General features: G+C 44.3%; 1 protein-coding gene across 1 annotated transcript in view; it reads left to right on the forward strand.

Annotated features, from left to right (window-relative positions):
- The window catches only part of cep112 (centrosomal protein 112), a 144963-nt gene extending 133038 nt beyond the window's left edge, over positions 1-11925 (forward strand). The window contains exons 25-26 of the mRNA XM_088927448.1: positions 9514-9615; positions 11857-11925. Of these exons, the coding sequence (XP_088783574.1) occupies positions 9514-9615; positions 11857-11925 (171 nt within the window). The remainder of the gene's footprint in view (positions 1-9513; positions 9616-11856) is intronic.
- Positions 11926-12138: the final 213 nt, after the last annotated feature.

Consider the following 12138-nt stretch of genomic DNA (forward strand, 5'->3'; position numbering starts at 1 on the left):
AACCTGCTTCACTGTGATCTTACACGCCGTCATGTGAGCCCTTTTTGTTTAAAATCTGATGTGGTTACTCAAAGACTGTGTGAAATCTCTCTTAACTATTCCAAATTAAATATCATGGCCATTTCAAAAAGTTTTTACAAGGACTCCAGCTGTGAGCTGCAGTTTTTTTTAGCTTAAATAGCATGAAAGTTGTCCTAGCTAAAGCACAGCTATCCCAGCAGCCCAGAGACTCTGATGTCACAGCAGCTCCTTTCATGCCTCGGTCCTGCTGTTCGCATGCATGTCGGTGACAAACCCACACCAGGCTTTCAAAGTTTTAAGAAGTTTTTTTTTTCCCTCTGTTTCTCCTTTTGCAGAAGATGATGTACTTTTTTTAGCAATAAAAACACAAAGTGAAACATCAAAGGCCATTGACAAAAGGCCCACGGTATGCAGTTTAAACATGGGCCTGTGCGACTCTTGTGACCGTTGAAGTCTGTGTAGCATGTTGCTGTTTCTTGCCTCTGGGTCACCTGGTAGAGGGCACCTATGTGGTCTTGCTCCAATCTGTTAAAGAACCGGCCACTGTACAAGTCTTACTCGTGTCGTCTGCTCATTTTGCAGTGGTCTTTGCATACTCTGAATTTCAGGTTCATCACCTGGCTTCTCCTAACACCACAAAGGGCTGCTCAGCACTTTTTTCAAAAGAAGAATCTCTTTAAAATGTATCCTCTCCCTAACTGATAAAAACTGCATACCACACCAGCTCTGTCTGCTGTCTGAGAGGCTAAGATGAAAGTCTATGACCTGGGTAATAAAGTTGAAGGTGTACTTTCTTTCCATACAATGATATTACTCTAGTTTATCATCCTGGACATGTCTGAGTCTTTGTAATACAATCCCTCTCCCTCGCATGAAGAAACCCTGTTTTTGTCCAGACTTCAAACAGATGTTCCCAGACTTTCTTTGAAATGGCTTTCACATTTGTGTCAGTGGTGCTTTGCAAACAGGAGGGATCTCTGGCATCTGACTGGGTCCACCATAAAAAAACAAATATGAAGACTTCACTGAAAAAAACAGAGGTTATGCTCAAACTGCTTTGTGTCATAAAAAAGGCAGAATTTTTCTTCGAAACTATCACCTTATTTCTTTTTTTTAATATGTTAGGTTTATTTTACTTTGCAGAATGTGCTCTGATGAATCTGCCTGAGCAGCCAAGACAACTTCATGTATTAGGTCATGCTGCATAGAACAGAAAAGGCTTGAAAGCCTCAGACAAAACAGACATGAAACCTTTTTGTGTTTTCTGCAGTGCACCGAAGTGCTCGGGAATTGTTTTCTCTGTAACTCAGAAAAAACAGTGCACAGCACAAAAGTGGCTAGCAAATCCAACAGAGATGTTCCTACAGTATTCAGGATTTACCATTTGCATTGAGTGTGTTTGTCCTCTCTGCATCAGTGCAGTGAAGGTTATTCACCAGCCCTCTGGAACGTGGTCAGCAGTCCACATCTGGAATGTGTTTGAGAACCAAACAGGACCCAGTTTATCACCTTGCACCGCACTGAACTGAGTTTGCCAGCAGCTCAGCTTGCCACTGCAAGCTTGCACCCATCTGTAGGATGAGGACTGGGAAAGCGATCCTTTCCCAAAGCCATCGGCCGTTTTCAGCACTGTGAGCCCCGCACAGCCTGTCGCAGAGTTAGTGTGGACCCCAGGAAAACTGAAGGGTTCTCTGTGGCTTAGCAGGACCAGCAGGCCTGACCCAAGCAGATCACAGTCAGCTGATGTCATCTCATTTTGTGTTCATGTAGAGGAGGCTCGCTGCCTTGCTAGTGCAACCTATTTTGAATGCATAGCTGCCCTTTACAGGGCAGATGTAAGTGAAGGTGAAGTTCCTGTGCAGGGAAATACTACCAGAACAAGACAGCAGAGAGTTCAGCTCGTGCAGGACAGAATGTGTCAGCGTTTCTTGTCCCCCTCCATTGTTTTATTCTCTGTGCTTTTGACCTCATTTGAAGACAGAGCTTCGCCAATCATTTTTTTCAACATCTGCAGCTTCAGCCCCACTACGAAAATTATTAAGCAGGTTGAAGTTACCAGTTTTTGGCCAGATCCACCCCAACATTTTTTCTTCTGCTGCTGCTGCACTATAGGTTTTTGCCTGTAGACATGAGGCTAACAAAATGCAGTTACTCTCCTTCCAAGCATGCAAAAAAATAAAAATCACACTGGACCTAATTTTACAGTTTTCTGTCATGCCAACTTTCTCTGCTTATTGACAAAGAAAAAATATTATCTATGATTTATAGATTTGAATACAATAAAGATTGAAGATGATACTGTGGGTGACCATGCAGACTCCACGCAGATGGGCAAAGTCTGAAATCAATCTCAGAACCATGTAGCTGTGAGAGTGTAGCGTCAACCACCACAGTGCCACACTGTCAGACAGCCCTTAGCAGGTTAGACTCTGAGTAACAGAGGTGATGCTCTGTAGCACCTAAACCAAAACAACATCATGTTTTTTGGAGCCCTTTGCAATCAGGAACACTGTACAAGAACACAAGTATAAATTGCAAAAGGGAGAGAAGGTTGTTGCTGTGAGCCCATGCCATCTCGTCCGATTGAACACTGTCGTAGAATTTGCACCATTAGCCTTTTTGATCATATGTTGAAGGTTTTTTTTTCTCTTGGCTCCCTCTGTTCTTCTTTAAAACCTTGATTTTTTTTTTTGGGGGGGGGTGGTCTTTTATGGTTATTTGTGCTGTCTTTAAAACTCAGCTGGGCTTTCTTTATCTTTGCCCACAGGCAGGAGGAATACATACAGGGCTCCTCTGTAAAAAAAAAAAATGCTAAAATCAAACCTCGGTCTTCAGTGTGTCTGTGAGCGAAATCTCAAAACAAAACTGGATGACTGTGACTGAATTACCTCGTCATTAACTGACTAATTGTGGTGATTCCCAGCTACACTGGAATAAATTCTGTCATGATGGTAACCAGGAAACTGAACCAGACCCAAAGACCTAGATACTGTATCTCTCTTCGATGTTGCTTCCATTGTCTCCCTGTGAAAAACAAAAGGCTCACCCTGAATTTCTGTATGGTGTCTTGCCTTTCAGCAGCTACAAAGGCATTGTTTTAATCCAAAACATGCTACTGAAGTGTGTGCAGTCACACGTCCTATTAACTACTCCTGAGCATGAAATCTGATCCTTTAGAATAACTCCAGCTTTAGCTTGTGTTAGTCTGAGCTAAAAATCAGATCTGGTGTGTTTTGTTGTAATTGTCAGTGCACGTTTTGCATTGCAAGAAGACTCTTGTTTTAACGGGTGGTAAAGCCCACCTGTTTTTAAATGGATTTTAAATACTCTTGAATACAGCATATCGCAGCTTCTGGTAACATTAATCAGATGTGTCTCTTCAGGGCTGTTCTCTCTGAGATTCCCTGAAGGACACTGTAGACCCTAATAGAGAGCTATAGAGAAACCGGAACCAAGCTTTCTAACGTCATAGTCTTAAAAGGCAAGAGGCACTTGAAATGTGCTGGAATCAAAGCAAATGACCTTGAAAATGCTAATCAAGGAAGAGTGATGATGATGACGATGACGATGACGATGACGATGACGACGATGACATTTATAGAAAACCCTGGAAGGAACTGCTTGGTACAGAGTGGGAGGCAGCCTGTCACTGTATAGGACAAACGAGCTAGCTGGGCCAAAGCGCCTCCTCTCATTTATTACTGTACACGCTGTATGTTCTAGTAATGGTCTGATGACGGCAGATAAAGGCAAAAAAAAAAAGAAAACAGCCCTAATGAGAATGAGCACGAGCGCTGGTCTGCGTCCCCTCGATTGTTCCCTTGCCGAGAGTCGCAAGGCCTCGTGGAGTCCGCGCTGGTCGTCCGTGGATTTCCAAGATCCCTTGCCCTTGGGAGCGCCAGCTTGCAGGAGCGTGGCCACGCCTTCTAACCAAGACCCCGTGGAAGTGAGGAAGCATGTCGAGCGTCGCCGCCCGCGGTCTCGACCATTGCCCGGGATCCGGACAGATTCCGTTTCTTTTTTCTTCACAAATGGCAGGGATTTCAACCCCTGGTAAAGCAGAAAGGATTTTGTTACAAGAATGCAAAGCAGCTCTGGCTCTGAAGAAGGAGGGAGAAAAGAGCACACATCTTCTGTTCTCATTCCTGCACAGCAGGTCCTCAGGTGCTTTTGAACCTCAGAAGAGTCCCCTTCAGACGGAGCTGAAAAGTTCACGATACTTCTCTTGTTGTGCTTAACAGTGACTCATGTTTAATGCTTTTAAGATTAATAGCAAAAGAGAGAACTGTCCCGTAAAAGTTTTTTTTTTTATTATTGTGATATTTGTTTCAATGCATATCACTTAGGAATTTGACACGGTTCTCCCAGAATGCGCCGCGCATGTCTTGAGATGTGGGGATGTAGGCTTTGAGAGAGGTGCAGGGGTTCTGATGTTCGCCGAGATGGATCTGACAGGCCTTTGTCACTTTCTCGTTTCAGCAGCTCTCGCAATCTCGGCTCCCTTTATCAGCCAACATCAGGCGGCTGACGATGCGACAAACTTAATTTGAAACTTCAGAACCTTGAGCGCTCGTCTCTCTCTGCTGGCAGCTGTCAAAAACATCAGCCTGTGACAACCAACGCAAGGAGAAGTTAAATCTGAGTACAATTTAAAGGCTATATATAGATGACATGTTGTCATTTTAAGAATAAAAACCAACAATGTGCCTTTCTGAGCCCCTGGTATATGGAACGCTTTCCTTGGAAACAAAAACACAGGAAAATCAGAGAGATGAAAAGCTTTCTTTTAAAGCTTGTAAGTGAGAGATGATGGTATCATCTCTTAATAAATAGATGCATTTAAGAGATCTTTTCTTTTTGATCACCTGTCCATCAGAGAACAATAAACCTGTCTAGATCTGGTGCTGTTTCAGAATCCTCAGAATGGCTCAGAGCCAGTTTGTTAGCATTGAACACATCACTTAGAGAACTGAATATCATTTATTTATTTCAGCACTGAGTGAACAAGTCCCAGACTTGGCACATTTATTTTAAATTGAAATCTTGCTTTACACAATCGGTTTTTCTTCTTAACATAAATTATGTATCTAAAGTATACATATAGAGAGAGGAAGGAGAGCTATCTGGAAAAAGAACTTGTCAAAGTCTAGTTGGAGTTTTTTTTTTCTTATTTAAGCAGTTATGCTAATTGTTTGTATTATATATAATACAAATATATAGTAATATAGGATATTACTTGTTTGAGTTAGAGCTGGGACACACTGGAGGGACATTCCAGTATTTAAATGAATAGATTTTTAAAGCACTGTGGATGCTGAGGGCTACCAATGATTTAACCAAAATGCAATCTTTTGTTTCACCCCAGAGTGAATTCTAAAATTATTTTGTTTGTTCAATGAAGTTCTGAAAAATGTGTTAATGGACAAGACAATGAGATCAGTATTTTTCGAAAGTAAATTCCTGCTGTATGGCAGACAGTAGGTTAGGTGCCAGCGGTGACAGAGCTGCAGTGCGATGTGACAAAGTGCTTTCATCACCTCGCTCTGGCGGAATGAGTAAGGACAGACGTGAGCCCGCACACAGCTCGCAATTACAGAGATTTTGTTGGAGTAAACATGACATCTGTTATGGGATCCTGCACGGTCTCTGGGCCTTTCAGTTTGCATATTAAAAAGCAGTGGTCTTTGAAACATTAAACAAACAGTATGGAGAGAGAAATAACTTGCAGAGTTCTTTGGAACTGCAAATAAAGCATCGTCTTATTTAAGAAGTGTGAAACCTGTAGCTCCAGAGCTGCGAAAAGAGCTCTGTCCCTCTTGCATTTGTGTGTCTGTTCATCTAGCCTTTCCAGCTGCTTCAAGTACTGTTCATTACCCATATTTTCCTTGTTTCTTTTTTTTTCATGTGCAGAATAGATCTACTTTGTAATTAAAATAGGAATCTGTTGCTGGGGGGTCTTTTTCAGTTTTTTTTAAATGTTAGATCAAACGTGAAACCATCCTGCTCTAGGGTAAAGTGAGGTCTGTACTCTTTACAACTAAATGTACAACTTTAAGCAGGTACATGGAATGTGTAACAGAGTGCCTGGCTCACAGTTGTTTTATACCATAGCTAATTTCAGCAGGTAATATGTGGACACCTTAGGGTAGTAGTTATTCATTTTGCTTATTAAGCTCCAGTCGTTCCCTGCTTCGCGATTCCGCGGTGGGGAATCCTGTACAGCCGCTGTCTTTCCTCCTACAAGCCTTTCTTTGAGGACATTGAGATCCGCGGCAGGTTGGCATCGCCGGTGGGGTGGGGGCACAGCTTTCTCCCACAGGCAGCACGACATACGCTCCTCGGCAACCCTTCTGAATCAGGGCTTCAGCACAGGAGCTCGGAAAATAGGTTCTGAATAATGATTCCGACGTGGTGAAGATTTTTTTTGTATTCTTTTGAGGAGCCCCCTGCTAAATAAAAAGTCTACCAAGTACCAACTACCAAGTCTCTCTCAGCCTGGTCCCCTGAGCAGGATATGCAATGGTGGTGTAGTAGTGTTATGTCTCTGACATGCCAGTGTTACTAATGCAGCTGCTGAGCACGTTTTCTACTGATTTATAGGAAATATCTGGAGGTGCTGTTTTGTAGTTTTGGTAGAGCTGTCTGTGCTGTGGTTGTGTACTGTAAGCTGCGTGCCCATGGAATTTGTTGAAGGCTTATGGTCTTTGTGTGTTTCTTTCATGCAAGTTCACCAGGGTATATCTGTTAGCTATTTCCCTGCCTTTATCACACTGACAACATGCATCTTTCTTTGTATGCTGTGGTGTCTCATAATTTGTGTCAGGCTTTACTGCAGCTCTCTGTACTCTTTCATGATTTTATAGTGCTTTGCCACACTTCTCTCTGCTTTTACCATGGTAAAACAGTCTATTAGCAATTATTTTTCTCTGACAAAAAGCTGTGTGCTGTTTGTAGCACCTGTAGCTGTTCCTGAACATGCCCGTCTTCCCCTTTCAAAAGTTTTTGCTGTTAATGCTCACAGACCTGTGCTTGTACTGTAAGTGAGTGAAGACAAATCTAAAACTGAACCTTGAGTACCGACCTTTGGAATTAAATAGACAAAAATATTTTCTCTTTTTGTGATGTGTTTTCTACAGAAAGGAAACCGAATAATTTTTTCGGATGCCTTATTGGCCTAACACTTGTGACGAATGTAAAATTGCCAAACTGGCAGAAGCCCCAATCTGCTGCGCACTGCACTTGGACACAAACTGAGCTCTGTCTTCAGATAATTCACACTCTCCCCTTTGAAGTGCTTCCCAATCCTTTCATTGTGCCCAGAAAGATTAATTACCAAAAGCCAGAACAGTCAGTTAAATCCACAACAGGAAAATTATTTTAGGAAAAGCAATCGTCATTTCTTTTTCTTTCGCTCTCTTTTTCTCTAAAGAGAAAGATTTCTGTTTTTCTCTTAAGAAGAAGTTGCAGGAGAACCCCGTGCTTTTAAATGCTTATCTTTATTATCAGAATCTTCATGGCCTCAATAGTAAACTCGTCACAGTGCTTGGGACCCAGGTAAAGAGTGCCGTGCCACTGTCTGCTGCACTAGTGGGTACAGGTACTGTCAGGGCCAGCGAGTGGGCTGTGCACTAGTGGGTACAGGTACTGTCAGGGCCAGCGAGTGGGCTGTGGACTAGTGGGTACAGGTACTGTCAGGGCCAGCGAGTGGGCTGTGCACTAGTGGGTACAGGTACTGTCAGGGCCAGCGAGTGGGCTGTGCACTAGTGGGTACAGGTACTGTCAGGGCCAGCGAGTGGGCTGTGCACTAGTGGGTACAGGTACTGTCAGAGCCAGCGAGTGGGCTGTGCACTAGTGGGTACAGGTACTGTCAGGGCCAGCGAGTGGGCTGTGCACTAGTGGGTACAGGTACTGTCAGGGCCAGCAAGTGGGCTGTGCACTAGTGGGTACAGGTACTGTCAGAGCCAGCGAGTGGGCTGTGCACTAGTGGGTACAGGTACTGTCAGGGCCAGCGAGTGGGCTGTGGACTAGTGGGTACAGGTACTGTCAGGGCCAGCGAGTGGGCTGTGCACTAGTGGGTACAGGTACTGTCAGGGCCAGCGAGTGGGCTGTGCACTAGTGGGTACAGGTACTGTCAGGGCCAGCGAGTGGGCTGTGCACTAGTGGGTACAGGTACTGTCAGAGCCAGCGAGTGGGCTGTGCACTAGTGGGTACAGGTACTGTCAGGGCCAGCGAGTGGGCTGTGCACTAGTGGGTACAGGTACTGTCAGGGCCAGCAAGTGGGCTGTGCACTAGTGGGTACAGGTACTGTCAGAGCCAGCGAGTGGGCTGTGCACTAGTGGGTACAGGTACTGTCAGGGCCAGCGAGTGGGCTGTGCACTAGTGGGTAGTGGACACTGTCAGGACCGGCGAGTGGGCTGTGCACTAGTGGGTACAGGTACTGTCAGAGCCACCGAGTGGGCTGTGCACTAGTGGGTACAGGTACTGTCAGGGCCAGCGAGTGGGCTGTGCACTAGTGGGTAGTGGACACTGTCAGGACCGGCGAGTGGGCTGTGCACTAGTGGGTAGTGGACACTGTCAGGACCGGCGAGTGGGCTGTGCACTAGTGGGTAGTGGACACTGTCAGGACCGGCGAGTGGGCTGTGAGCTCCTTGGGTGTGAGGGGCTGTGCACTATGAGCCTATATGCACTTATGCATTTGGCTCCCGTTCCTCTCCTTCTCCAGGCCTTCCAAAGCTAAGGCTTAAGGCTGAAGATACGTCATGAACAGCATGCGGGGGATCGCTCGTTGGTAAAGAGCTGCTGGAGTAACTCAGTCCGTCAATCTGCCAATCAAGTGGTCAGTTTTCACTGTTACACAACACCTGCTCACAGCCTTCGTGGTGAACCTTATTACAGCAGGTCTGGTCACAGCCTAGTGAGTTGGAACAGTCAGTGCAGTTTCAGCCATACAGTTAACGACATAAAGCCTAAGGAAACCCAGGCACACAGTTCAGTGCTCTTTAATCTCCTTTACACAGAGTGCTTTCATTAACCTCCATTTCATTATAACAGAAGCACATTTATAATAGGGCTGCTACATATACAGTATGATGACCACATGATTGAAAGGATTGATTTATTATGGAACAGTTTTGCCCTCCTCCCCTCAACCTTCAATTTGGATAAAGGTGTTAGCAAAGTGAATAAATGCCTTTATATAATAAGATAAAATACCCAAGGACTGGGAGGTATGGCATGCCCACAGTGTTACCTGCATTTGAAACCTTATTGAAATTAGAGCATCTGTGTAGCACAATACTGGACACAAAATTTGGTTGCGCTAAGACAGCAGCACCATACTAGAAAGGATGCTCTGTGCCAGCAAGAAAGGTGGTGCTTCTGTAGGGTGGGTGTGGAATATTTGTAGAGAATCTAGAAAACAAAACCAACTGCACTCGTATTGGTGGAAGAGAGCGTGCAATATGTGACAGGACTTCACTGCTCCCTTTTCAGGTCACCCGTGTCCGGCAGGAGTGCGAGATGAAGATCAAGGGACTGATGCCTGCGGCTCTGAGGCAGGAGCTGGAGGACACCATCGCCTCCTTAAAATCTCAGGCAAGTAGATCAAGTAGGGAGCTGCGTCAGCATGCGCAGGCTGCAAAGGAACAAGCAAAGGTTTATTCCATGCTGAACAGAGAAGAAAAGAAAAACAACGTTTCGGGTGTGGGCTCGCGTGTCACACCCGAAGAAGGCTCCACAGCCGAAACGTTGTGTTTCTTTTCTTCTCTTTTCGCCATCTCAGCCAAGTGGCATGGAGCCAGCTTAAAGCCATTCCAGACATCGATGAAAATATTGGGGTACAAGAAGCATTTTCTCAACCTAACATTTTTACTGAAGAATCCGCACCTGTGTATTTATGGAGCGCTTTCAAAGGTTTCATGTAGATTCTCGCCGAGACAACCTAATTAGAGCCAATCTAAGGCAACGACTCACAATTCCTACAGCAGACAAACAAGTCTTATTATTTAGTTTAGGAATGTTGACAAGTCGTTTTCCTGTCCTGAAGTATTTCAGATCTGTTTCCTAATAGTGCCTGCGCATGATGTGTAAGGACTTGCCTGGGTTACTAGAATCGAAACCAAGCCAGTTTCTCAAAGTGAAGGAGTGTTGCTGCAATTAGAAGGCATTACAAAGGGGGAGATGAGTGTTTGACATACTTGCACAGAGAAATTACAACACCAGCACAAGAGATGTTATTGCACTCGGAGCCAATGTGCTCAAAAGCCTCCTGGGAACTTGTAGATATCCCTGTGTTTTCTCTTATTTGATGTGGCTTAACCAGTACGCCTTCTGCTGCGCCAAACATGAAAATATATTTCCTCAAACATGAAAATGAAAGAAAAAATGTCTTGAATAAGATATGCTAATTTTTCACCGAAGGTTTCGGTCTGATTGGGTCCATTTTGTCTGTTTGAAGCCAATGTCAGAAGCAAGCAGTGGCAGTTCGCTTTAAAGGACGTGGATGTGATTTAACTGTTGTGCTTTGAAGTGTCTGAACCATTTGATCAGTTTATAGACAATTATACAGTGGAACCACATTAATATGGGCTTCAGGGATTCAATAAAATTAGTTATTAGTTACAGCAGTCCTTGTTGTACATGCAGCTGTGGTTGAGAATTTGTGTTAAATATTTTAAAGCGAACAATAGATGTTTTGTACTGCAGCAGTCAAGAGCCTGCTGAACAAAGGCAAGTCTTTAAATAGCCCTGTCCAAATTCTTTGCATTTGATAACCACAGCTTTGTGTTCAAATTTGCAATAATAAGTGCAAATTATGCGTTGTGGCAAAAAAGGCCTCATCTACTCAAAAAAATATAAAAAAACGTAACAATGGAGAATGACACATTTGGCCTCTTTGGCTCATGTGGTTTTTAGTAACTAACTGATCCCAGGATCTCTCCCGGCCTTTTCCTGAAAGAAACCAGGGTATCGACCTCAACAACATGGCTGGGTAGCTTGTACCAGACCCCCACAATGTTTTGTGTAAAGAAGTGTCTGTAATAGTTTTGTACTTTCCAGGAACGTTTTCCACAAGTTAATGTTTCACTGTTGATTCTGAAGATATCTGTTAGGTTGTTTTTGAATATTTGAATAAGGTCCTCTCAAGTCCTCTTTGTCAATTTGTCTAGATTGAGTTTGAGCTAATTAAACATTTTGATCACTGTCTTCAGCCAATGTTTTTCTTTTTGTTTCTCATTATATAAACTGCGTGAAATAAGTTCACAATAGGATGTTTTGTATTGCCTGGGCAAAGGCAGTATGAGTAAAACAAAGCAGTGTTTTTTGTCTTTGAAGAAGACAAAAAAAAAACAACAATAAAAATGCTTTTTCACCCCGGTGCCTCAGAAACAGAGTTCAACAAATCAGGCTGCGCATTCTTATCAAGTTGCAAACAAAATTCATGGTTTTCTTTCCTGTTTTGGAAAAAATATAGAAATGGAAGAAGGCAGTCTTTTTGCCCAAAAAAAAGGGGTAAAAACATTTGCATTTACGTTTGACAACATTTTCGTCTGCTATTATTGCATGGATGAGGGCCTGCTGGAGTACTGCCGTTTTCAAAATAGGGCCTATTGCCATGGAACAGCACTGAAAACTTCTGCATTCGCAACTTGCAGAGGTAGAGCAGCACTGGGAAAATTGAACATCCCTGTTTAGGGAAAATGCTCTGGACTAGGGTATTGTGCTTGCTGATATAGTGGAGCCCGTTGCCCTGCAGCCACTAACTTTCAGAACGGCTCTGGATCCATCTCGGCTTTTGCAGCTGGTCTGAGGAACTTCCGTTGTCTCTCGTTTCAGGTGAACTTCCTCCAGAAGCGCGCTGTTGTCCTTCAGGAGGACCTGGACGCCTGCCGCAGCAGGAGGTGACTGTTGGTTTACCTGCAGGCTGGCTCTGTCCTCTCCTCCTCTCTCGGCACACGTCTCCGGGACTGTGCAAGAGGTCTGAGCGGGCGGGGTGAGGGGTCGGAACGGCTGCTGCTCCACCCAGTGCTGCCAGAACCTGTGAGGTGTGCCGAGGAGACGAGGACAGGAGATCCTAATGAATGGGTCTGCCGGGCGGTTAGCAGCACCTGTGGTAGA

The sequence above is a fragment of the Atractosteus spatula genome, chromosome 11 (assembly GCF_055471065.1).
Source record: "Atractosteus spatula isolate fAtrSpa1 chromosome 11, fAtrSpa1.hap1, whole genome shotgun sequence".
NCBI classification, from domain to species: domain Eukaryota; kingdom Metazoa; phylum Chordata; class Actinopteri; order Semionotiformes; family Lepisosteidae; genus Atractosteus; species Atractosteus spatula.